Source organism: Idiotropiscis lumnitzeri, chromosome 16 (genome assembly GCF_059441095.1).
Source record: "Idiotropiscis lumnitzeri isolate Australia: NSW breed Sydney's pygmy pipehorse chromosome 16, RoL_Ilum_1.0, whole genome shotgun sequence".
NCBI classification, from domain to species: Eukaryota; Metazoa; Chordata; class Actinopteri; order Syngnathiformes; family Syngnathidae; genus Idiotropiscis; species Idiotropiscis lumnitzeri.
The window spans coordinates 9,878,402-9,903,781 of record NC_142406.1 but is presented as its reverse complement, the minus strand read 5'-3'; the positions used below and the strand labels follow the sequence as shown (position 1 = coordinate 9,903,781).

General features: G+C 41.4%; 2 protein-coding genes across 5 annotated transcripts in view; both read right to left on the bottom strand.

Annotated features, from left to right (window-relative positions):
* Positions 1 to 838: 838 nt before the first annotated feature.
* On the bottom strand, positions 839 to 10,292 carry prdm1b (PR domain containing 1b, with ZNF domain). 3 transcript variants are annotated; one of them, XM_088319401.1, is made up of 7 exons: positions 10,097 to 10,292; positions 9,468 to 9,768; positions 6,592 to 6,711; positions 5,503 to 5,743; positions 3,117 to 4,018; positions 2,904 to 3,032; positions 839 to 1,811 (listed from the first exon to the last, which is right to left on the bottom strand). In XM_088319401.1, the coding sequence occupies exons 2-7, from the start codon at positions 9,633 to 9,635 to the stop codon at positions 1,245 to 1,247; spliced, it is 2,127 nt and encodes a 708-aa protein (XP_088175527.1). In that variant the 5' UTR covers positions 9,636 to 9,768; positions 10,097 to 10,292; the 3' UTR covers positions 839 to 1,244. The 3 variants fall into 3 exon arrangements, with proteins under 3 accessions (XP_088175527.1, XP_088175528.1, XP_088175529.1); XM_088319402.1 differs by lacking the exons at positions 6,592 to 6,711; positions 9,468 to 9,768; positions 10,097 to 10,292 and adding an exon at positions 5,889 to 6,040; XM_088319403.1 differs by lacking the exons at positions 6,592 to 6,711; positions 9,468 to 9,768; positions 10,097 to 10,292 and adding an exon at positions 5,895 to 6,022.
* A 12,411-nt stretch (positions 10,293 to 22,703) lies between these two features.
* The window catches only part of epha10 (EPH receptor A10), a 44,680-nt gene continuing 42,003 nt past the window's right edge, over positions 22,704 to 25,380 (bottom strand). For both annotated transcript variants that reach the window (XM_088318683.1, XM_088318684.1), the window contains one exon: positions 22,704 to 24,927. In XM_088318683.1, coding sequence (XP_088174809.1) covers positions 24,813 to 24,927 — 115 coding nt within the window. In that variant the 3' untranslated portion in view covers positions 22,704 to 24,812. The remainder of the gene's footprint in view (positions 24,928 to 25,380) is intronic.

Sequence of the window (25,380 nt, the reverse complement as noted above, 5' to 3'; positions counted from 1 at the left end):
CCACATTTGGATTTAAACATTAGCTGGTGTCCGCGTCTGAATTTTCATATTTTTAAAATTCCGTCAAGAATATTACAATGCGACATTGCAAGCGGGGGAAAAACACCACCCAACATATATTGTAGTAACACATTTATTACACTATACCATATAAAAGTAGAATCAAAATAGTCTCTCACATAAATTCTTACCATCTCAAACCAGTTTCAACAATTAAAGAAAAAAATACTATTGGGTCAAACCTCATACAACAAAAAAAAAAAAATAGAAAATTAACACAATACATCCAGCATTGATTTAGTGGTAACATTTCTCGTCAATAACTAAACACCAAAAGCCAACTGGTCCGTTTTTTTTTTTTTTTTCTATCGTGGGTGCAGATGATATACTGCCGGTTTGGTGACTCATTTTTAAACATTGAGAGGAAACAGAACATCTGCACACACAATCAGCAATTCTATATTATTTGTAACTCCTAAAAAAATTATTCAGATTGCGTTTGGATTGTAACACCGGAAAATTTGGAATCCAGTGCAAAGCTACAGCTAACTACTTTATGACTCATCAATAAGGGTCGAAAACATTACAGTCGGAGATAAAACAAAAATTCAATTTTAGCCTGTATTTAATACTAAGTGATTTTAAACTTGCTAAATGATTCTAGAAAATAATTTTAAAAAATCTACATTTTGGCAAATGCTCATTTAAATTGAATTAAACACACCAGATTTGACCCTTTTCATTATAAATAAATAAATTAACAACTTGGAAAAAAATAATTTGTGCCGGAACACACGGCAAAACGACGCAAAAATAAAGAAAGCATGACAACGTAAGACATCATTCCTGAGTTGTTTTAATGTCTACCATCAGATAAACAAGAAAACGGCTAAATAAATAAACAGAACAGGTGGAAAACATAATAAGTTAACATGCATAGACACTGAAAAAAAAAAAAAACTACCTGAGTAAAAGAAATTTACTTCACAGCTCATTGGAAGGAAACACAATCTGTATAATGTCTAAGAAAATATCACGTCCCTGGGTTTGTCACCAAGTCCAGTCTTTGGAATGCTCTTATTTTGGTGCTGCTCTCATTTAAAAAAGAAAAAAAAAATCTTGCTGTGTTTCTCTTCTTCAGTCAAAACAGAGGCTACTTTTGGCGACATTGGTTTCTCTATTAGTGGTATTGTACATTTTTAAATCTCCTTTGCTCCTTTTCGAGGGTCCGTTCAGTTCGCGTCTCACTGACCCTCCAATTTCACCGGCGACCGCTTGTGGAGATGGACGACGCTCGCTCTTTCCTGATAGGCCGCTGAAGACGTGTGCTGGGAAACGGGAGCTGCTGATTGGCTGACAGGTGCGTTAATCGCCACGGTCAGCGCTTTGAGCAGAAAGGTGGCCTCTTTCTGGTCCTCCTTCCCTTCGCCTTCCAAGGTGCGAGCGAGCCATCTCTCCACAGCCTCCTCCACCTGTGACGCCGACGCCGTTTCCGTGAGCGTGTCGGCCTCCTGGCTGGCGTCGAAGCGCTCCAGCATTTCTTTCATGTGGACGTTGACCGGTGAGCTGGAGTTGGCCAGGCAGCAGCTGCGTTGGTGGATGCGAAGGGAGAAACGATGGAAGAAGGCTTGGGAACACAGCTGGCAGAGGTAAGGGCGGTCGCGGCTGCTGTGGAGGCGGCGGTGCAGCTTGAGGTGGATGTATTGAGTGAATTTGGTACTGCACAGCTTGCACTGGTAAGGTTTTTCCCCAGAATGGAGTCGGAGGTGCGTTTTCAAGTTGCTGGTGCTACTGAAGCGCTTTTGACACACCTGGAAATAAAAAAGAAAAAACAAATGTCAAAAGACTTCTCAAAGTACCTCAGGTAATGGAAAAAGTAGGGACAGACGGAAATATTGATGTTGGGTTTATTTTAGTCACAAGGTGCAATTACGCAATGTTGACGTGATTAAGGTAGAGTTGTTATTCCTGTTCTTTACCACAAGCATTCTATAACAGACCAGTTTTGTTTGCACTTACGCGCACTTTGTCACGTATGCAAACAAAAGCATACAAAAGTGAGACGTCGAGCAGTGATTGAATGTAATTTAAATAGACCGTGTTACCACAAACAATGACAGCCGGTGACAAATTACGCGAGACGTTAATAACAATTCCGTATCACCAGTGATTTCCATCTTTTGACAGTGAGAACAGCTTTTAGGTCTGTATCAGGGGTGGGCAAACTTGTTGATTGGTGGGCCACAATGGGTTCTAAAATTTGACAGAGGGGCCAGACCAGGAGCAGATGGATGGAGTGTTTTGGTAACCTCACCTCATCGGAGAAAAAAATAATAATTTTAATTTTAAATGAAAATGAACAAAAGAATTACATCAAAATATATGTCTTTGACAAACCACAGTATTTAGAAAATAAAACATTAACATGGTTCATTCATTTAATTTTTTTTCAAGTACGGCGGGCCGGATTAAAACGTTTAATGGGCCGCATGTGGCCCCCGGGCCATAGTTTGCTCACACCTGGTCCCCCCCCCCCCAAATCAATTTACCGATTAAAATCGATTTTCCTTTACATCGCTCAATATCGATTCATAAAACCATATATCGATACTTTTAATGGCATCTTTCGGCCTGTAAATGTACGTGACTTCACACATCACGCAAGCTCTTCATGTGAAAGTAGCACATCAAAACAAAATGGCGGAAGTAGTGAAGTCAATGTAACTTCTATACTTAATGTAAATAATATTTTGACTACCGCAACTAGTTACAGCAATTGCAGCATTGTTTTTTCGGAGAATGCCTTCTGCATGAAATCGAAAATCAATCAAACTGACTCGTGTATCAAATCGAATAGATTTTGAAAATTCGAATTGATCCAGAGTAATCGAGTTTCAACATACCTGACACTCATGTGGCTTCTCCCCTGTATGGACGAGGTGATGTTTCTGTAGATGAGCAAGCTGAGTGAAACTCTTTTTACACAAGTTGCACTGGAACGGTCTCTCACCACTGTGCACTCGTAAGTGGACCTGGAATCGGAAAAATAAAGGCAATGTCATTAAAAGGAGAGCTTATACGCACAGGTGGAAACGGATAGTCGTCGAAGTCGGTACCTTGAGATTTGACAACTGTCCAAAAGTTTTTGAGCAGGTGTTACATTCATACTTGATCTTGCCATTCTGCTTTTTCAGAGGATAGGGCAAGGATTTGTGCCCGGGACGATTGCGCAGCCCTGAGTTGCCTTTGGTAACATCCAATGTGAGGTTCATTGCCTCCTCGCAGCCAGAGGAAGTATGTTCTGGTGAGGGAAGCTGGCTCATTGGCTTGGGAATGGGAGAGAGCTCAGGAGTCGCCGGGGCGCCTCTTGGAGGGGACACATTAGGGGTTAGTTCTTTCAGACCACCCTGAGAGGATGAAGGGTATGGCAAGGACATTGGGAGTAGATTCGGGGTGCTGAGGTGAGGGTATGGGATTCCGTCCGTCCCCAGATAGCTACCGTACCGGAGGGATCCTCTAGAAGGCAGCATACCAGGGAATGGAGGCGAGTATGAAGGAAGGAGGAGGCGAGGATAGTGCGAGGCGAAGGGAGGAAGGAGCTGGAAGGTCGGCTGGACGGGTCTGGATTGAGGGTAAAGCGGGTAAGACGACACCAGCCCTTCTCTGTGGCCGTAGAGGCCATGGAGGTGAAGAGGCAGATTTCGTTGCTCTGGGAGGTGTTCCGCAAAGTAAGGAAGATTCATTCCATGGTTTCCTCTTTGTTCGGCCTCTGAGGGTTGAATGAACCCGGGATCCTCTTGGTCTCTGTGGATCTTCTCCTCTTTTTCAATCTTTTTGCTGAAATCCATGATTTGGTCATCGGGGGTATCGGGAGGTGTGTCTCTCCCCAACATCTCCACATCCACTTCCTCATCATTCCTCTCCTCTTTCACTTCTTCCTTCGTCCTCTCCTTGGGCCACATCTGCTGAGCGAGGTGCTGTTTGGCGTTCTCATGCTCGTCCTCGACATTCATGTTTTCTGCCACAGACACAAAATAGAACATGTTGAGTATTGGCAACGTTTGGTAAAAATCTAGAACACTACTCATAAACATATGTCACAGAGGTTTAAAATTAGAAAGTGATTCTAAATTTGATCCAGCTGCTTTCATTTGTTTCTCAGCAGCACTTGGGAACTAATCCACGTCTTTGTCAATTCTTGAGTAGATAACTGTAATTCACTTTATTTTGGAGTCAGCCAGCCTTCCTTCAAGCGATTCCAGCTGGTCTAAAAATGATGCTGCTCGCTTTCTTACTGGAGCTCGGAGGAGGGAGCACATAACCCAAATCTTGGGTTCTCTTCACGAGCTCCCGGTGCACTTTGGAGTTAATTTCAAGATACTTCTGTTTGTCTTTAAATCTTTAAATGGTCTCGCCCCAGTGAACCTCTCTGAGCACCTTCATCTCTCTGGTTTTCGTCTCAACATGACACTGCCGCTCTTCGGATGTTTTTCTGGTATCTGCTGTATATGTGTTTTAATCTGTAGCTTCCATCTATGTCATACTAATTAAACATATATCACCACATAAAAATATGATAAGATGCTGAGGCATACGTATCTTGAGAGACGTACCCACCCACATATGACACTCCCTGTGATGGTAAATGATAGTAGTATCAGGTTTGAGTCATAACACACACAAAACCATGAAGTTTAGGTTTCAGTTTGCGTCACGTCACGTCGGCGCCTCCGAACCGCTAATTACCGGATCATTTTACGCGCCGCATCAGCATTGTCGTTTCGTCATCCATCACTATTCACGTTGATGGCAATTACCTGATTTCCCTCTTTCCATCTGACTAACATGTTAGAATGTGCCTAATTGTTTGCCGGGGTTTGGATTTAACCTTGAAGCTAAAATGAAATAACTGGAAAAAAAAATTGTCCCAGATTACAAATAGTTGCGCAACCACAGACTTGTAATGGAACTCATGTGAGTGCTTTGAGGTCGTTTACAATGTAATTACACCGTCGTACCTTTAGTCACCAGGGTAAATAGTAACACATACGCATATTGTGTATTCAGTTGGCGTGAGTCATTCCACTTTGGAGCGATAGAGAATGACTCTGGATGAGGATATACTGCCGTGGTGTTTGGTTAATAGCGTTAAAAAAAAATGTCTCATTTCTAAATGCGTCGGCGCAGGACGTGCATGTTTGTAATCATTTGATTTGGTTCATTAAACCTCGACAGGTGGTATAACATTCACAGAGGGAAATAATGCGTCTTCATTTGCCGTGAAGGAATTTTCCAGCCAATCACAGTGACTGAGTCAGTGTCAAAGATCTATTTCAAGTCTTATCAGATTTAGACGAAAGAAAAATCAAGAAGAGGCACATTCTTCAGCGAGATGGATATCCCGGCAGAAGGATAGTCACAACATCAAATATGTCAGATGATAAAAAGCAAGATCTGGTCGTCTTAATCATACGAATATATTTCTTCTAATGTTGCACTCACTGTTTTTGGCGTTGTCCTGCTGACTGCACAACCTCTGAGCAAACTCCTGGCTGTACCACACCAGCAGCTCCTGTTTGGGCTCCACGGGCCGAATGGTGTAAAAGTAGATGTCTCGGCCATTCTGGCACGCCACCAGGTTCTGCTCGGTCAGAGATCGCGCCGGGTTGACATAGCGCATCCAGTTGCTCCTGTGGACGTCGTAGCCATCGATGAAGTTCTGCAGGTGCCCGTTGTTATAAATCTGCAACAAGCCAAAAATTTAAAATTGGATTTAACACCATTTCAAGTGTTAAACTTAGTTTGTATTCACGATGTAAAACCTTTATTTATTTTTTTTAATGATATACATATTTGCAATCTCCTAAAAACAAATCGAAAGTACGAACATTCACCATTGCCATGTACTGTAAAATATCCTCTGTCTCCTTCCGTTGTAATATATGATGTGTTACACTCCGCTCCTCAAGTGTGCGCAGCAATGTGCGTCGTGGGTGTTCTGTCACTCCTGCGTGTTTGTGCTTCATCTGTCATTGTATTTGAAGCTTGGAGGCGTGGTCCATTTTGCTGTGTCACGCTCTCTCTCTCTCTCTCTCTCTCTCCCTTTCACTCTCGTCATTGTCAATAGTCACAAATAATTCCGCTTCTTTTAGAAGGGGAAGAGAAAAAAAAACAAAAAAAACACACAGTTGGCCGGCAGCCAAATTATACAGGCATCTACTTGACTGCACTGAGCGGTGTTATTGAGTTCACGAGCGTGGCTTCCCACTTCTGCTCGTAAGGGTTACAGGAAATAAAGCCGGAAGGGAAATGCCGTGCGTGGGGAAAAGACTGAATGGGAATTCACTTGGAGTAACGATATTTCCTGAGTGACACAGCAAGTCTCAGTAAAGCAATCTAGTTTAAAAATTCAGGACCGCCAGTGATCACAAGTTATAAAAAAAGAGAAGGCCAAAGGAGGTCTTATTTTGCGTGTCAGCGGACTTTACGTGAAACGTCTTTATATGGCTTTATTGGAGGATGATTCAATGCTCTTAAGCGACGACAGCCAAAGTTGAGTCATGGCGTATCCGTTTTGTGTGTTGTGCTTACCCTCCAGAAGTATTTTCTGTTGGCCTGTTTTGGGACGTTTTCTTTGGTGTAGATGTCTCCTTGCAGGGGACCAAATCGGGTCCCTTGAGGAATGTATTCTTTGCTGAACACGCCGTTCACCTTGAAAACAGATCACGCGGAAAATGAGTCGATGATCTTCAAAATAGTCCACTAAATTGTTTTGCATAATGTGTCAATGTAATGCTGGTGGCTTCTTCACGTCGACCCAGACGGCTCAGAAGGCACGTTTAAACCTCCAAGGTGGCCTAGTTTCCGCACTAACGACTTTGCCAAGCGAATGGAATTACAGTACACTTTCTCTCACCTACTCCACTGATCCCTGACCTCTTTAAGGCAACACGCAGCAAAATGGCATTGACAAGATTCAGACACTTCATTGTTTATTCGAAGGATCGCTTGGCAAGTTCCTGAAAAGTCCTCACTTTAAATATATTTTGTTCGAAATATGATAAAATGAAAAATTTATTTTTCCCTGGTAAAAAAAATCTGAATTATTTTTTTACGGTGATTTAAAATCAGCTTTAAAAAAAAATATATATATATACAATTACACTGGTCAACAGCAAATTTTAATCCGAGATGGCTTTTATTCCGTAAACATTTTTATTTTTTTAACACCGGTTTAAAAATATTTTTTTCTAGCACAGCTGGTTTAGTTTTATTTGTTCTTAAATTGGACCTATAAAATCTTGCACAATATGGATTTTACTATGCGTTGCAATTTATAGCTGTAACGTTTCAGAAAAAAAAATCCAAATGTTTCTCAAATGGAAACCAGCACGACAAAAAATATTCATTGACGAAATATTTGATAAAAAAAAAAAATAAAGATAAATATATAAATAAAACTATAAAAATAAAAATAAATAAATAAAATAGTAAAACAATTTGCTGACCGGCTTTATTTTCTATCCTATCCACATAACAATACCAGAAAATTCAGACATTTAAATATTAAATTCAAAGCCATCACACATGACCAGCCTGAGATCAACCTTACGCAATCCACCCCACCCCGTCACCCTCACAACCAACACGCTGCATCTGTGTCACACTTTTCCTCGACATCTTCAGGAGCTTTGTGTCCCGTCTTTAAAAAGAACCCGCCCCCAACCCAATCCACTAAGTAAACACGCTCTCCCTCTTCCTGCCACTGAGCAACTACCCTTCAAAACGATTACAGGAGCGCCTTTGTGAACAGGTCAACTCTTAAAAACAGCACGACCTAAAAACCAAACACTTTGTGTCCTTCAAGAGCAGTACTTTAAAGTGTTTTTTTTTTGTTTTTTTTAAATGACGCCAAGGACAGGTCACAGAGGACAAGGGCGCGTGTGGCCGTGCGTGTTCAAGTGAGGTGATTCTTGGATGTGATGAACTGGTGTGACAGGGCGCATTGTGCTAAGCCGGCGTTGCGTGGCTAACGAACCGCTGTGCCGCCGTCGCGTTATCGCTGCTCAACCGCTCAGGTTGTTGAGAGGAAGGCGGAGGGCGAGTAGAGTGAGTAGGGGGGGGGGGGGTTATTTTGGGGAGGAAGCCGGGCCAGCTTGAGGATACCCACGCTATCACACTCACCCCCCCATCCCCCAATGCGTCATTATTTTTTTTTTTTATATTTTCCAGAATTGGAAATGGCTTGTGCGCTTGCCAGGTTGAGGGCTGATGCCTTGCTGGCCAGCCTGTTCCCAACGAAAGTTAATCATCTGGTTTTAACCTAAATCCCCCTCCGCCCCCCACCTTCTCAATACACCCGCACCGCAACCCCCTCTAACGTCAGCTAACTGGCACTTCACTGCCCCCCAGTCCCATCTGCCACGTGCTTTCAGGGCCCACTTCAGACTAAAAAGTTTATATTCGAAAAAAAAAACCTAAAACGACGATCTCGATGGACCCCCTTGCATCTTGACTGCTTAATATCATCAAGAAATAACGGTCAAACCTATGCGTCCAAATCCGTCGGCACTCACGAGCCACCAGTGCCGATTGCACGATAACGATCACGATGGATGAAATTTCCAAAGACGAGTTCCGAGAAGCGCTCAAAACCGTTGGAGTCTATTCTCTTCCACTTTCAGTATGTGTAATGGCAAGTTCGTCTTAAAACGCCCGACATGAGACTTTTCATGCGTCCACTGTGACTTCATCAGAAGTCATCCATTCACAAAACGCACAGAAACGTCAGCATCCTGGAATGAGTCAGGAAAAAAAAATGTTTCACCTTGACGACAGCAAGAAGAACGAGTCGTATTTTAGGAACGGAAACTAGTCTGGACCGGCGCCAGTTTGCTTAGAGCTGCTGACTTGAAAACATGTTTTTGTTGGACAACTTCCTTATTGGCATTCTTCATCGGAAAACACTGACACATGTGGGCAAAAGGAAGACGACCGCATGGCGATGGGTAACGATATGAAAATACCCATCCATGTTTGCCGGTAGAGAAACAGAAGCAGAAAATTTGCAATGAAACTGAAAGCAGAAGAGGACATTTGAGCCCATGCCATCCCTTTCACTCCGCTCTGGAAAACAACTCCCTCCGTTGCAAACCAAATATTTTTTTTTAATTAGATTCAAAAGCCAAGCAGTCAGCTGACTGAATTGTTATCGCAAAACGTCATGAGTCACCTGAGTGGAAGAATCGGTGGGAGGCAACGTGGGTGTGCATGGTTGTAAAGAAAGCAAACAAGGTGTGATAAGATCGACTAAGCAAAATGTCTTGACGTCATTGACGCTAAAGAGAAAGTAAAGCCTTGTTTAGTTTTTCTTCCGAGTTACCCAATGTAACTCGATATTAATCGTCCAAAAAATACAAATAAAAATTTCCATATTTGGGTTTTACATGAATCAAAACTGCCCTTACCTCATCTTTGCTGTACTCGAACGAAAGGTTGCGTGGGATGGAAGTCATGGCTTTTGGCAGGTTGAAACTCGGGTTCGACACCTGATCCGGTACAATGTAAGTACAGTTGAGAGCAAAGTCCACTTCCCTCCAAGTGCTCATATCACCCTGTGTGCTGTCCCCCTTCATTTTTTTTTTTGGGGACACTGAGAATTCACTGCAAGTGTCGGACGAGCTTCCGTTCGCTTTGGTTTAAGGAAGGCTTTGGTTTGCTTGGGGTTGATTCCCTCGGGTCTTAGGTATGTCGTTTAAAGCTCAGGATCTGAAAACAAAAAAAAAAGAAAGAATTAAAATTGATTTGCCTCGCAAAATGTGCCATACTATTACAAAATTTAAAATTAGTCCTATTAAAATATTTAAATGGTATCTACTTGCTCGATCCTAATCATTGACTTAAAATAAATAAATAAATAAATAAATATAAATAAATAAATAAATAAAAATAAAAATAATAAAATAAATAAATAAAAATAAATAAATAAAAAAAAATTAGACCAGAACAAGTAGCCAACTTCGAAAAAGTCTGCAATAATTCTCCCTCTGACTAAATTTCTCAAAACGTTACTTAAATGAAGAAAATCAAAACTTACTTGTGCACATTCATTCAGCTGTTGGAGCATCATTTCTTTGGTTAGGCCATCCCCGCCGTGGCTTCTTCTGACCTCACTTGCTCCCGTCTTCCTTCACTTAGATCCCGCGGTCACTCTTCCCACTGTCACCCGAAACTCTCGAGCCCGGATTGCGCCGAGCGTTTTAAGCCAGGAGGCCCGGCCAATGGCAAGCGACCGCCGTCATGTGATTGAACCATCTGACACACAACTGTTGGTTGCGGACAACAACAATCGGTGACGTTGTACACTTGGTCCAGCGAGTGGCTGTTGTGATGTATGCTTACACACACACACACTCACATGCACACACAAACACAAAGACGGGATGATAATGAATGAATAAAGGACGAGCAGATGGCTGGCCTGTTGCCACTGGAAAACACACTCGGAGAATTTTGCTTGGTTTGGCACATAATGAGCAATCTGTTGCCACTGTATCGCCTTGACCTATATCTCGCCGAGGAACATCTTTAACTAACCGCTCACACATATCCGTAAACACACACTTATATGCGTAAATATCTTCCGAGCGTAATCCGGTTTCCGAGGGTGTCGCAAATTGTGGACGAGCATGATTTGTGCTTCTCGCTCGAGTGCACTTGAAGATGTAGGCCAGGTCACCTAAGTGCACAGGAAAGAGACTTAGAGGACTGTCTGGTGAGCATCCCGGTTACTTTTAGACGCACGCAACTCTGTCCACTCACCTGACGGTTATAAATAGCTGGGAAAGTATTGGAAAAAAAACTTCATATATACATATATTGGTTTCAATATATTTTGATTGATGTACTTGTTATTATGAATATTCTCAGTTGGGAATTCTATATTTTAAAATATTATGAAATAATGCCCCCGTGTCTTTATTCTAAAGCCGAAACCCCCCGGCCCCCCCCATCCTCTTGTCTTAACTGAGATAGGAAATTGGCTGCCATATGGCGAGATTGCTTATTCCAGGAGTGTGGCTTGGGGGGGATAGAGGGGGGGGGCAGTGTAGTCGTGTGTATGCGCGCGTGTGCGTCTCTCCGTGCACGTGCAGGGTTTTTCACTGGCCCGAGCCCCACTGGGCTAATTTCTCTAATTTGCAGACAGTCTAGGCTCGGGCTCAGAAGCTCAAGTCTCCGAACTTGCGAGACAAGTGGCGAGTTGACCAGGCGCAGATCTTATTATAGCTGGCACATCGTGCCGTCCAGACACACTTTTCAAGAGGGGAAAACTCTTGTTGGGTAACAGGGTTGGAGGTGTGGGGCGGGGTAGATAATGGTCCAGACGAGATGAACGGATAAAGTGAAGACCTTAGGTCAGCTATACCGAAGCTGTCTGAGACTCGCAAAATTAGACAAAGGGATGTGAGCGGACACGTAAAGATGCGACTACCTGAGTGTCACACTGCATGTACACTTGCTTGTTCGGTCTGGTCGGCTACTTTAGGGTGATGCTGAAAATCCAGTTACAGACTCAATGTGAGCAGGTGAAAGGGAGCGAATAAAGAAAGTGTATTGGGGTTGACAAAAAAAAAAAAAGCAAAAAAAATTCAGTCGAAAAATTCTTGGTGTTGATTACATGTAGGAACGGAAAACTTCAGTGGCCTTCTTAATAATCTTTTGTCATGCGTGAAAAGAATGGCGTCATGGAAACAAAGACTCAGAGACAGTCAGGTAGTCAGTTTGCAAAGTGCACGTCATGGAGAGTGTTAAAAAAAAAAATTACAATTAAAGTCATTTATTGTGATGAAAGAATTTTAATCAATCCAAAAGGTTTTAGTTGCTATCCATGAACGAATTTATTGTTCAGTGAAATATCAACACCGAAGCACAAATTGACGTATTTCTCTATCTTGCTCATTTGTTGCGTTGCGATTTTCTTTCAGACAAAATGAAAGTGAAAATCCATCCAAAGGAAGAATTTTAATTTTCTGTCTGGCTCCTTATGACTCCGTCTTCCTCGGAATTCTTGCCCAGCCCATTTTTGTTTTGTCTTTCTTGGCTCAACACTGAGCCATTGTTGTTTTTGATCATTGTCTTGGTAAACTAAAAGCATCAGATCTTTAAAAAAAAAAAAAAAAAAAAAGAGGATTACGTACTGTTGATGCATTGTTACTGCACTCATGCACAGCAGAGAGAGTCACTTTTCAACCGCCTTGTTGTTTACCGACTGGTCAGCCTAGTTTTCGATCAGATCCCTTTAACCGCAGGGATTATCCTCACTGACTGCAAACCTTCAATATGTAAGATGGCATTATTACATTCGGTGTTTTGCTAGAAGCATCTGTGTTTTATGAGGTATTTTTGATCTTATCTTAATGGGTCAACCATAAAATCTTCTAGTCAAGATATTTTCATTGCAGGTTAAAGCCGCAGTTTATCTCGTATGATAAAATTAAGATACATAAGATTCATTTATTTGGACATTAATTTTAAAATATGAAAACAACACATAATACGGTCAGGTTACGTATTGCGGCTCATTTCATTTCATCATCTTGTCTGAGTCAAAGTCGGAAAAGTCCAAACAACCCTCTCATTTTCAGACCGCATTGTGGCAAGGTGGCCTCGTAAAAGAAGAGGAAGGAAGAAGATGGGCAAGCCAGAAAACTCGACATCATTGCGACACCACATTTGAAAACTTCCCATTAGTGTTTGCTTTTCTGATCTGCCAATTGTTTCCTCTTACGGAAAATACAACGGAACTGGCTTTACTGTTTCATACTGGGCAGTCGCAAAACTCACAAATAATCTTTGATATTTTAGCGGTTATAGTTTTAGAAAGGAGGAGATAAACCGAATATCCAAAATAATAGAACGCATATCTCCGTTTTGGCTGAACGGTCAACAAAATCCCGGAGGGTCACATTTATCTGCCACCTACGTGGTGGCGAGTAGGCAGGAATGCTAACCACAGACACACAATTTAGCGACCACAAAAAATAAAAATGAAAAAAAACATTGACGTCTCACAAATCATGATGTGTAGTGAATATAATTGTTAATTATTTTTATTTGTTTTTTTATCTTTAGGAAGTGGGGCACAAAGCAAGCTAACGTCTGCTATGCTACCATTAGCATCCAGGGACAAAGCATCGTTTCCTTTGGACAATATTCATTCTTAGCGAGGTATTAAAACCTGTCAGATCAGGCTCATGAAAACTTATTGAGGGGTGACAGAGGATTTAAGGATTTGGAGGGTCGGCTATGGGGTGGCGGAGTAGAACAGCGGATAAGAAAAAGGGTGAGGTAAGGGTGTAGCAAAGTCTGCACGCTTCTGGCTTGTGGTCAACAGGTGGGCCTAGCGCCCCCCCCCCCTCTCCCCCAACCCTCTTTCCTCAATCTCCCAGACCACCAGATAGAGAAAGACTTTAGCTCGGATCTGTCTGGCAGACAGCGAAGGGGATTTCGCACACCAAATCCAGCGGATCAATAAAAATGTCTGCTAATTAGGCGGTTCTCAAAAGAAGGAGGGGTGACCCGATGACGGTGACACAAAGGTAGGATGAGGCAAGAAAAACAAGAGCAGTCCATGCTGATTCACAGGTGAGGACAGATCAAGACAATCCCCAGACGGGCGTGCCTGGTGTGGAAATCGGGTGAAGTTCAACCTGTCTTACTCTTCAGGTCAATCCAATGAAGTCTTTCCAAGGATCACTCTCTTCCCCAATCAGAGGAACCTTGCATGCTGCAGTGATCAGTTTCTCTGACCCCAATCCGTCCTCCTTTTTCCTCCCACCTTTTCTTAGCCCTCCTCCTTGCTTCGGCCCCTCCTTGGCCCGGGCATCCCCACTTTGACCTAAATCTCCTCATTTAATCTTCTCCTTCTCGTCTTTTGGATAACAATCAACCCCCTAATTGTCTTAATCTCACTAGTCTTTTATTGTCTCCGGGGCGTCATGCGGACCGCAGAACAAAAACAGTCACCTTCGATCGATAGTTGGCAACAGGCCACAACTAGCGGGACGGCCGCTATTGATTCTGTCTAATGAAAGAAGGGCGGGTGCGCCTGCTTAGAAAACGCGTCGTTGTATCGGTTTTCTAGTTGACAAAAACTCACTGAAAAGAAGAGTGGCAGCGCTCGTAAGATGTTTTGAAGAAATAGCAACATCTTGAGCGCCTATGGATTAAATACAACCAGAAAGCAACAATTGTAAACACTTTTCAAATCTGCCCGCAAATCCTCTTTTATACGCTTCCTAAAATCTTTATGTTGTCAATGTCTCGAATGAGAAGCTCATGCGGAACTCTCATTTATTTGACGACACGAGCCGCGAGCTGAAGATATTAGCTTGGGAGCGGCGGTAAAACCTGGATCAAGCTAAGGTTAGGGGGCGATTTGCGTATGCTTTTGAAATGACAACCATGACGATAATCAAAAATATGCAGAACAATAACGGATTATCTAGTTGAGAAGCAGCTCCATCTGTTGAGAGGTGGCGTATACACGGGATGATGCCCTCTCAGTGTGTGTGTGTGTGTGGATTTATAAGCGTTTACCAATCAGCCAGCCTATATTAATCATACATAATACAAGAAATATTTTTCACGGCACAATGAGATTAGATTACAGAATGGCAAATTTATTAGATCGTCAATCACGAGGCCATACATGACCTGTTTTAATACACTCGTTTCAATCACATCGCAGCGTTTTATTATTTTCAAACTGGCACGTGGAATTTAGCAGGCTCTCTGGGTTTCTCAGAAGACAATTGAGAATTAAGAATTTCTATGTATTGATTTAATATCAAATGTTATTAATTCACGGAAGTTGAGATCTTCTGTACTGTACTGTAAGTGATTGTAATTTATCTTTCCAATGCAAGTCACAATGTTTCCAGTCTCACAACAGTTCAACCCCCGCCGCCTCCTTAAAGGCCCCCTCCCCACAACGGCATCTCCTCTGTCCCTCTCTCGCAGTGGGCGAGTCTGGGATGACACTGTCTGACTGCGCTCGAGCTGTAATCTGACATGGCTAATCTAATCGCTCAGTCTTCACAGACGAGTAAACTACCAGGTACTTTCCAGCCAATTAGGGGCCCATATGCACAGCACGCTATGCAGGCCAGGTCCGAGCGATGCGGGCACTGTAGGGGCCCAGCCAAGCGGCGATCCTCGCTGGAAAGCTCAGCAATGGCTCAGGCCGTCTGAGGCACCAAAGATCTGCTTCCATAACAGTCCATCTGCCTTTGGCTTGGCCTGGTCCACTTTCATCGCCAAGCGCTCCTGAGATTAAATTGGGTGCCAATTAAAGCACCTTTCAAGTCATCGCCAGTGGTGTCCATAATTAGTAACTTTTTTTTACAGTTTTTCCTTTCCTTTCATTTTTTTCTGGCATTATTTTTGAAAATTGTTCAAATCCAGGAAATAGACGTAGCGTTCCAGAAAATGGATGTAAATAGGGTCAGAGATCTTTTTAGATCCGACTTCATCATCAAGAGAGTCTCACTTAATCACCTTAGCCAAATTAGTTTGAAATTAGCCCTCTTACTAACTCTGGCTAATGTTTTTTTCTCTTCCTTCCCACCCCCTTTTCTCCCCAGTCGTTTTCACAGCTTTTTGGATTAGACAGATTATACGTCTGGATCTCAGTTTTTTGTTGTGTTTTGCTGGTCTCTTAGTTTTTGACGGGTAATAATCTCGGATACAAACTAACTCAACAGGTTGTTCTCCCCAATGAGGTTTTAATGTAAACTAACGAAATAAATGGAAATGCTTTTTTTTTTTTTAAATGAAAAATAATAAATTACATTTTATGTTCATAAAATTAACGAGAATTGTAGTGTAAATGGGTTTTGTTTTAGTCTTTGTCAATATCAGACATGCACTAATAAGATTATCACCAGTAGTTATTTCAGTATTGACGTTTGTCAAGAGTTGTTTGAGAATTGCAGTTTCCAAAGTATTGTGTTATGAAGTCTCTTATTTTTTATTTGATATTTGACAAATACTTGCGATCTTTAAAAAAAAAATAAGACTAAAACTAAGAAACTGAACAAAAGTAAAGCATTAAAAAAATATTGAAACTAACAAACTCTACAGATTGGTTTGAACTCATTTAAATTAAAAAACCAAAAAATACCCAAACGAAAAAAATAAAACAACAAAAAAATATAATCGTATATATATATATATATTAAAAATGTAAATAAAATGCAAATGCTAACAACCAGTCTAAGGCGTACTTTCACCGCTCGCACGAAATCAAACGAGATACACGCCAACTAATCAAAACTAGATTGATTGATATCTCATAAGGTGACCGAAACATTCAGAAACAAAAGAAGCGCTAGACAAATTAAATAAACGACCAGGGGCATTCAACCTCATTATGAGCCACTCCTTACAAAAAGTTGTAATCCTCTGAAGACCACATTAAAAAAAACAAAGACAGTCAAGCCCGACATATTCAAAACAAACACGTCGGGCTATTCTTGTATCTCAGCTGACAACTTGAGTTTGACTGGCAGCACATTACATAGTTAAGCACATTTCAACATGAATTAAAAAATGTGGAAATTACCTCAGGTGGTGTTTTGAACCTTAAACCATGGCCTGTCGAGGTATGTTGTGCTTCGTTTCCATGGTCGTCGGTTCCCGCACCTGAATGTGGTTGCTCATCAGCAAGGGGTTTCCATGCTTTTTGACGGACAACTTGTTTGACTGAAACATAATGCACTGTTGTTTAGTTTACTGTCATTTAAAGTCACCAAATCAAATCAAATACAGTGTTTTATGTACAGTATTTTAATTATTTGGGCAATTTTACAGACATTATATGAAATGTTAAATCATCATAGCTGACATACAGCCAGCTTTTTTGTTCTTCTCCGTTCATTAAACAATTCTGTTCTTTTAAATCCATGTACAATCCTTTTCTAGGCCAAATGTCACGCACCCTCCTCTTATTATTATTTTGATGAACTTTACTAAGACTGCCAGTTAGCAAATGATTGGAACATAATTCATGTGGTTTGGCAAGGGTGAACTCCGACGTTTGTCTGTCTAAATGACTCAGCGGTTTCAAAATTTGACAATGCCATGACATGCCTTAAAAGCAAATAAAAGTTCTTACTTCATCATTGTATGGGTTAGAGGGTTTCCGGTATTAGGAATTGCGTATTGCCCAATTTAATACAAAATTGGCACATTTGTATTATTTGAAATAATTTGTTTCTCTGAATTTGCAAGTAATTTTGGTGGGAATTGAATATTTTCTTCTACACGCCGTTGTCGCACCTGACAATTAGATGAAAGAAATTACCCTCAACCTTAGAGCAGCAAAAAGCAGGTCTAAGTTGTGGCGCAGGTGGTATAATGCAATTTTGATCACTTATGAAGTTAATTAATATATATGATGAAAGAAATTGAACACTAAATCCTCATTGAAATAAATCCATTGACGTTATAATAATTGTCATCACCGTGTAATAGTTATTAAAGCATTTGGCGAGGTGATGTCACTCGCAGACATGAATAATCGGGGCGGAAGGTTGCTCTCTAAGTTCCCATTTCTAAGAAATGACGTCACCTTTGTATCATTTATTCTTTATAAAAATAATTGTACATTTCGATCTTCTGCATTAGTAGCGGTGAGTCTATTCAAGCTTCCGCGATGTCAACGACTGTGTGCGCACCTCTCTTGCACGGAATTTTAAGGGAATGAGTGGAGCTGCTTGCTTTGACCAGTAAGTGAGTCAGATGTATTCGCTCCCACAACGGCGCAAACACTCCTTTTTATCCACAATAATGACAAAACGCCAAGTTATGGAACAACAAACCCTGAGCAACGCAGCTACTTTGAGTGTAAAGTACTTTAGTCAGTGGCGAGCGATGCATTTGCATACCAACATCATCAAGTTGCAGATATGGAAACAAATCAATTTAACATGTAACTGTATTAAGTGCATCATCTCCATGGAGAAGTTTAGAATGGATTTATTAATCTAATAACGTGACAAAATATAATGCGTTTTCCATGAAAAGAGATGGTTATTATTAAATCCATCAATATGTGCCGATCACGAGAGACTACCGACAGCCATCTCGCTGGCCTTGCCAGATCAAAATTGATAACTTGAAATGAAACAATCCCATTGATGATGAAGTTACACCACCCAGCACTAATGATTTTGAAGGCAATGGACAGGTTAGAATTTAAAAATAACATCGAACAACTATTTGAAATTATACAGTATTGTAGGTCAATGACATTGTTTCAGTCAGCAGGTTTCCTTGCCCAGACAGGCCACAGCAGACTATGTATATTATACTGCCCCCTACTGGCAATTGAAATTGATTATTCAAATCCTTACAATCCGTATAATTGATTATATGTATTCGATTGTTCATTAGAAAAATATTATATAATAATATAGTTTAGTGAGATAGTTAAACAGAGAAGTAGCAGATACGGGTGACAAAGACGGATTTTCAATTAAACCAAGAACACACCTTCCTTTAAAGATCTTGTTGCAGGTTTGGGTTCCTGTACACCACCGCCACCTGCTGGACAACCTTGTCCATGACTTGGATGGCCTTCGACAGCACATCACATTCAGGCGTCGATCTGTCGCCATCTTGTGGTCACGATGAGTAATGCTGTTGGTGACGTCTCAGGAATTGAAGAGCAGTTTAGCTATGGCAAGGTTGAGTTTTATGCGCTAAACAGTAAGTTGTCCTGTTGAAGGATACCAGTACTTGGTACAATTAAATCAAAATGGAAACAAATGGGTTGAATTTACTTTATTTTATTTTGTCAAGGTTCTGCCCAAAATAAATTAATTTGGATCCGGATACATTATTAAAGTCTACTTAAAAAATGTACCATGATCCTGTTGATTTTATTACATGAAACCACTTGACAGATTAAAATGGAGTAAATTCAATTTTTTTCCCCCCCAAGTGATATGGTTCAATTTGAATGGATGAAGTCTTCTCGATTGCCGTCTACAGCATGTTGTAGTGATTGCAACGTCCACCGAGTGGCATTGTGGCACTGCCTAAACTCCCTCTGCTTTCTGAGTAGCTTGATGGCGAGTTTAATGCTGCTTTGGGAGCAACTTTGTACGACAAGACAAAAAAGCATAATGGTTGCATGTGTAGCGATCACGCGTGGTCTTGAATAACTGAGGCAGTAAAGCGGGAAATATCCTTGATGGATGCTGCAGAAAAGCCATGATGGAAGACAGTGATAAATAGCCGCTATAGTAAACGATGTGACAATGAGAGGTACAAGGTACAGGCTATTAGATAGGGCCGCAAAGTGCTCTCAAGGAGAGTTTCAGGAGCCAGCCAGACTGATTGGTGTTTAAACTGTCCAAAAAGCAAGATAGAAGCCAACTACACCGAGAGAAGTTGTCAGTGCGGTCACTTAGAGTTTAATCTTGGCTCAGTGGGAAGTTCAGATTTTGTCAGACTGAACCCACGCCGCCTCACATAAGTACATCTCAGTGGAGAGATGCGATGGGAAAGCAGTGAAGGCTTCAGGAGGAGGATTTGCAGACAATGACTTTTTGCCACTCGGGCAAAGTGGCTGAGTGAAGCCGGGGAAAGACAAAGCCAGCCATAAGCTGGACCTAGGCCAGACAGAACGAGGTGCTTTAAGATCAAGCTGTTAAAAAGCTGCGACGCTCTTCCTTCCCTGAGGGATCTCTTCGCCTTTTGCTGCTTCGTTTCCTTCGTCAGCCCCTTGCCACTTTTGTTCCCTTCGCTCTTTTCCCAGAGCACGTTCACACAAGCATGCGTAACCTTCATCTCTCTGTGGAGAAACCAGCTTTTACCTAGAAGAATTTCTCACCTTCCATGTGCTGTTTCTGTCCCCCCTGGTTTGTTTACTCATTCCCGCCATAATGCAGGGATTAATTTCCAAAAGCCGATTTGAGCCGTGGCACGTTTCTGCAAAGAAAGGACAGGAGCAACTATACAGAGGGGAGGTTTCCCCTTCAAACTGCTTTAGAGGTGGACGGTCTCCCCTTTTTATTGTGCTTGCTTTAATCTTCACTCAGAGCCGAGGGAGGAAAGGGAGGGAGTGCGGGACGAGAGCGGAAGACGGCTCTCAAAACACAGCCGGGAATCACTCTTGCGTCCCGACTTTCCCATGGGCCTCTTTAAATCCTTACCTGACATTTCCTTTGTTAATCTATTTAAGGAATTACTGTATGAATCAAAATGCCTGGTTTGATTGGAAAAAAAATTGTGATAAAGGGCAGAGCACTTGAGATGAGAGGAACGAGTCAAGAAATGACGCATAAGGGGCCGTTATATACATATGTAGATTGAATAGATGCAAGGATGGAGTCATCAAGGTCAGATAACTGCGAGCTTAATCACTGAAAATACCTCAAGCGCACCTCAAATGGCAGCCAGAGATAACAATAACGACGCATTTTTAGGCTCTCCACCTATTATAACATTTTCCGTACGTACGTAATCAGTTCTGTTATATGTTGCGCAATCAAAACTTCCAACACATATTTCAGTTTGCTCCCCAATTCAATAGACCTTGGGAAAAACTGTTGTGACTGTATTAATGATCTTTTAATTTTATAATTATACGCGCATATAATGGCGGCACGGTGAGCGAGTGTTTGTGGCGCGTTCTCCAAAAAATGCTTATATTGATAAACAAATGGCAAAGAAGGAATATGGAACGATACAAATACTAAACAAAAGCCCCCCCCCACCCCCCCAAAAAAATAAATAAATAACACGGTGCACCGTAAATATGGAAATTTCCCAAAATATATTTAAATATTTATTGTGTTACTGATTTCCTAACTGGTCTTCTTCATTTGAACGAGTCCAACACATTTTCACCCTCTGTACCTGCCTGCTTGCAAGCACAGAGAAGAACGAAATTGTTGTCTGCCTCATCATAAATGCCTCGTAGCCTGTGTTATGGTTTAGCCTGAGGTGTTTTACAAGAATTGTTGTGTTGCTACAGCCCCTAGTATCGGTTTTCCACAAACATCACAAATCACTCTTTGGCTGTTTGTAGAGCTGCAATAACTCCATACATGACATTACCGATTTAAGAAAAAGTAGTTCTTAAAATCTAGGATGAGCATCAGATATAAAGTATCCCAAATATTATTTTTTGGTCGCACTCAAAAGTTTGACTGTTCTGCAAGCGATGGCGGGAATGTTTGATTGCGTGGGAGTCGCCGAAAGCTGCGCCCAGCGCTAGCTCGCAGATGAAACTCATTACGTCTCAAACTCCAATCCGCAATGCCAATAAGACAGCAATATAAAAAGTATGGATTGCAGCCGCCGCTGTGTTTGAGAAATAAATAAAAATTGAATAAGAATCTCTTTTTCAAATCCCCGGTCAAAACACACACACGATATGTTGTACGTATACACACACACACACACCCAGACCCGTGCGAGCGGGCACGAAAGCATGCAGCGGCGTCCACACGCCCACACAATCGCCCGCAGCAGTCCACCACAATCCTCATTTGCATTTGCAATAATTTCCCATACGCTGAACACCGGTCCAACTGTGGGTGTTGCATAATAAAGTAGTAAGTAATATAACCCCATTCCCGGAGAGAGCGACTTAGTAAGTTCACATGTTAATGCAGCCGGGGTGTGAGAGAGAACCATGAACCTGCAAAAGTATCCTTGGCGAAGTAACCAAAAGTTGAATTGGAGAGTAAATGGATTAAAGGAATTAACCTTGTAACAGATCCAAGTACAAGCAGCTCAGGTAGACTTAATGGGTGAAGAATGAGTTTGTTCTGAAGGCCAGTGGCTTGTTTCTTTGCACAGGAAGGAAAAATAAGAGCATACTTTTAATTGGAGAGGGAGCGAGAGGAAGGGAATAGATTGTGCTAAGATAAATAATCTAGTTTAGTTGGTGAACAGCGTCCAAAGTACAAAACGAGTTTGGGTATTTCTGATTTATAGTAGGGAATATTTTTGTATGGAAACGTCAAGTTTGAGTGGGGACATTTAACTCATTTGCAATCACGTTTTTGACTAATATCCGACATGGGGGTTCAAATCAGAACATTACAGCGCAGTGTAAATAAATAACAGACTTGCTTTTCAGTCAAGACAGCAATCAAAAGTTGAACTTCCTTGTCATCGCCATTAACCAGCCCTTTTTGTCCCCCTTTCGTTAATTTAAAGGTCATCTGACACACAATCTTTGAGGACTATGCCATCCATTGTCCTTTTCAACAGATCACTTCAAATGTTAAGGCAGTGAAAATTCGAGGTCCAACTCACAATTTGAATTCTGTATCGTTCCAAATCTGGAATTGTTTCACAGACTTTGCACAGTTTGATTGACGGTCACTTGCCGATCATCAACAAGGTGGCGTGCGTATTGTATTCTACAAAGTGATACTAGTTCCGCTAGTGGAAGTTAAGTTAACCATTAAGTGCAATTGGTTATTTTTATTTTATTTTTTTATTTTCCCATGTTCACATTTTAGAACAAATCTTTGTCTTGTTTTAAATTAACATTTGGGCACTAATGAATTTTAATGTTGTTCAGCTTGGTGGCACTTTTGAGATTTTCAGACGGCCGCTCAATGCATCACTATGACACATTAGGAACGATACGTTTGCTTATATTGGAGATTTTTTAATAACACAGTTCATAATTGTAACAACCATCAGAATTTCTTCTAATGGGTAAAAATCATCCAAAACTAACAAAAAGACATTTTTTTTTTTAAATATTCCAAACACCAGAGTTTGTTGGCCGTGGCCCTAAATTCAAACAAATAACCCCGTACACAGTGAGCAGATATTATATTCAACACATTGTTCTTCAAACAAATTATAAAAATAGATTTAGCATTTTCAAGTACATATTTACAGTATTAAACATATAATGGGAAGAGATGGGCAAAGAGAGGGCAACGTACATTTCATTCATTGTGGCAACAAGGTCCCGTCATTATTTATTTATTTTTTTTTGTGCATGTGAACGCATGAGGATGCATTTTGTTTGTGGCGTTGACAGAAATAGTAAACTTTCGTCATATTTATCTCTGTTCAATCAAAAGGCCTTGCAATCAGCTGACAAATGAAACCTTTCGAATTTGTCAGCTGCCTGCCCGAGTTTCTTCATTTTGACAATTACTAAGAGAGACGGACGAGAGAAAGCAGACCGACGCAAACTGTATTCGGAGGCAAATCCAAACCGGTTTCATTATTCCAATCAAGAAATCCCTTCCCGTTGTGAAATACGGTCATCAATGAACGCTCGCTTTCAAATCTGCTGTGATAACTTAATAAAGGCGACGGGGCAGATCACTTTACACAAACACCCGACAAAAATGGGAAACCGTAATCGCAAAAAAAAAAAGAATATCGTCATGACATTCTAATACTGTATTCACACACACACCACATCCAATGAGAGACTAAACTGCTCATGAATACACAGATACTGTGCGCAGACGCCTAACATCCTCCATTGGTCGTCTCGTATGAAACATGTTCAAGATGTCACAGTCATATAATTAGCAAACTATTTTTTTTTCCATTTACATTAAATACTTTAAATTAACCATACTAACCTCTGTTCATTAATAAATTATCTAGAGAGGTTATTGCTAAATAAATATGAGATTTGGGTCATCTTCCAGAGTTGACCTGAGTTTTAAAGAGAACTTTGTGGGAGCAAGAGGGGAAGATTACAAGATGACATCCGGGCTAAAAGGTGTGGAAATTAAATATTTCATTTGCACATCTTGAGAGAAAGAGAATAAAATCGTGAAACAGACAGTGACATAAATTAAGGGTGATCAAACACGCAACTCTTTTACAACACGCGCCCCCTGACAGCTTTTTTTCCCCCCATCAGTATTTAAAAAAAAAAAAAAAAAAAGCAGGCCGATATTCCTGAAAGTTCATTCCATCATCCCCCGGGCTAGAGCTCCATTTAGGCCTGTCGGCACACTTTACGCTCGCAAGCATCAGCCCCCGTTTATTTAAAGTGTTTTTGCAGGCCTCATTTAAATACGAAACTCAAATTTGTTGGACCCTTCTGCACGGGACAGCTCAGACTTTCCAAGTATTGACAGCTGCTGCACGGAGTCGTTGGATTACAAGCCTGCCATTTTTAATATTCAGAGATATTCCTTCCCCATCTGATATGAGATCAGGCATAGTGATGCTATTTCGCATCTTTCGATTATGTCCCTTTATATTTCAAGTGAATTCCGCCAGTGGAGGAGTGTCTTTGTCAAGTCTTGACTCAAGGCCAGTAAACAGTACTAAAAAAAAATACCAATAAAATAATTGTGGTAAAGGGAACAAAGTAGTCCAGTAACCTTTTGGAGTCCTTCTCTGCAGCCCCCCCCCGACAGTTCAGAGGTCACCAATCTGGAAGAGACTCTCACTTTCTATTGTGTTCACTCACCCATTCCAAACCCAGGACGATTTAGCCGACACAGTTTTTGAAGGTCTAAGTGCAGATAGAGGTCACAAAAAAGTCACATGACATCACTCCTCTGCCATCCCCCAATCACCAGAGGGTCTCGTCACTGAGGGGCTTCGTCGTAAAAGAAAGGAAGGAATTGCGGAAGGCATGAGGAAGAATGGGAAAGAGGAGTAAATAGAGGAGCGCAAGGTCCTTTTGTCTGTCCTTCACTCGGAAAGACAGTCTCTCTTGCCTCGTCTCCACCCCATCATCCACCATCTGCACGTACGTGTGAGCCTGCAGCGGCAGTGCCTTCGGCCGGCTGTTACACTTGCACGCCGCGCCCGTGCATTTGGATGACCTGGGCTCTTAGGGTCTGGATGGCCGCCAGGATCAACTTCTGGTGCTCCAGGGAAGTGATGCCGAGGCTCAGGACATCTCTGCAAATACACAGTTCGGTTTTATCCGAGATTAATTAACACGATAGGAAACAATAAACAAGGCTGCTGGTTAGCGGTTAGCATCGAGCGAGTTAGCAACAGCTCTCAAATGAGTCTGCTGACCTCATTGAGAGCCAAGAACTGAGTGTATGACTGTCATGACTAAGTCACTTGTGCTCTTTAAACTTGAGACACATTTTATTCAGCAACTCCAGGAGATAGCTCGGGTAAAATCATTTTTTTTTTATCTCTGGCTTGTTTTGCCGAAAGCTGCGTCACCGATGACAATGTGCATCGGCATAAAAAATGCATTATGTTGCATTAACTATCTATTGAAAAAAAATTGTTCCATGTTCTAATTAAACTACTCTTAATTTAAAAAGAAAATTTGATATTACTAAAACTTCCAACATGAAACCACCTAGTGGCAGTAAAATTACATGTTTTACGCTG

Excerpts from the sequence above, each read along its gene's own strand:
- prdm1b (XM_088319401.1), bottom strand. The coding sequence starts at position 9,635 with ATGAAGGGGGACAGCACACAGGGTGATATGAGCACTTGGAGGGAAGTG. Across the intron at positions 5,744-6,591 it reads ACAGAAAATACTTCTGGAGG|ATTTATAACAACGGGCACCT; the intron begins GTAAGCACAACA and ends GGCTTGTTGCAG. Across the intron at positions 1,812-2,903 it reads AGAAGCCACATGAGTGTCAG|GTGTGTCAAAAGCGCTTCAG; the intron begins GTATGTTGAAAC and ends TTTTATTTCCAG.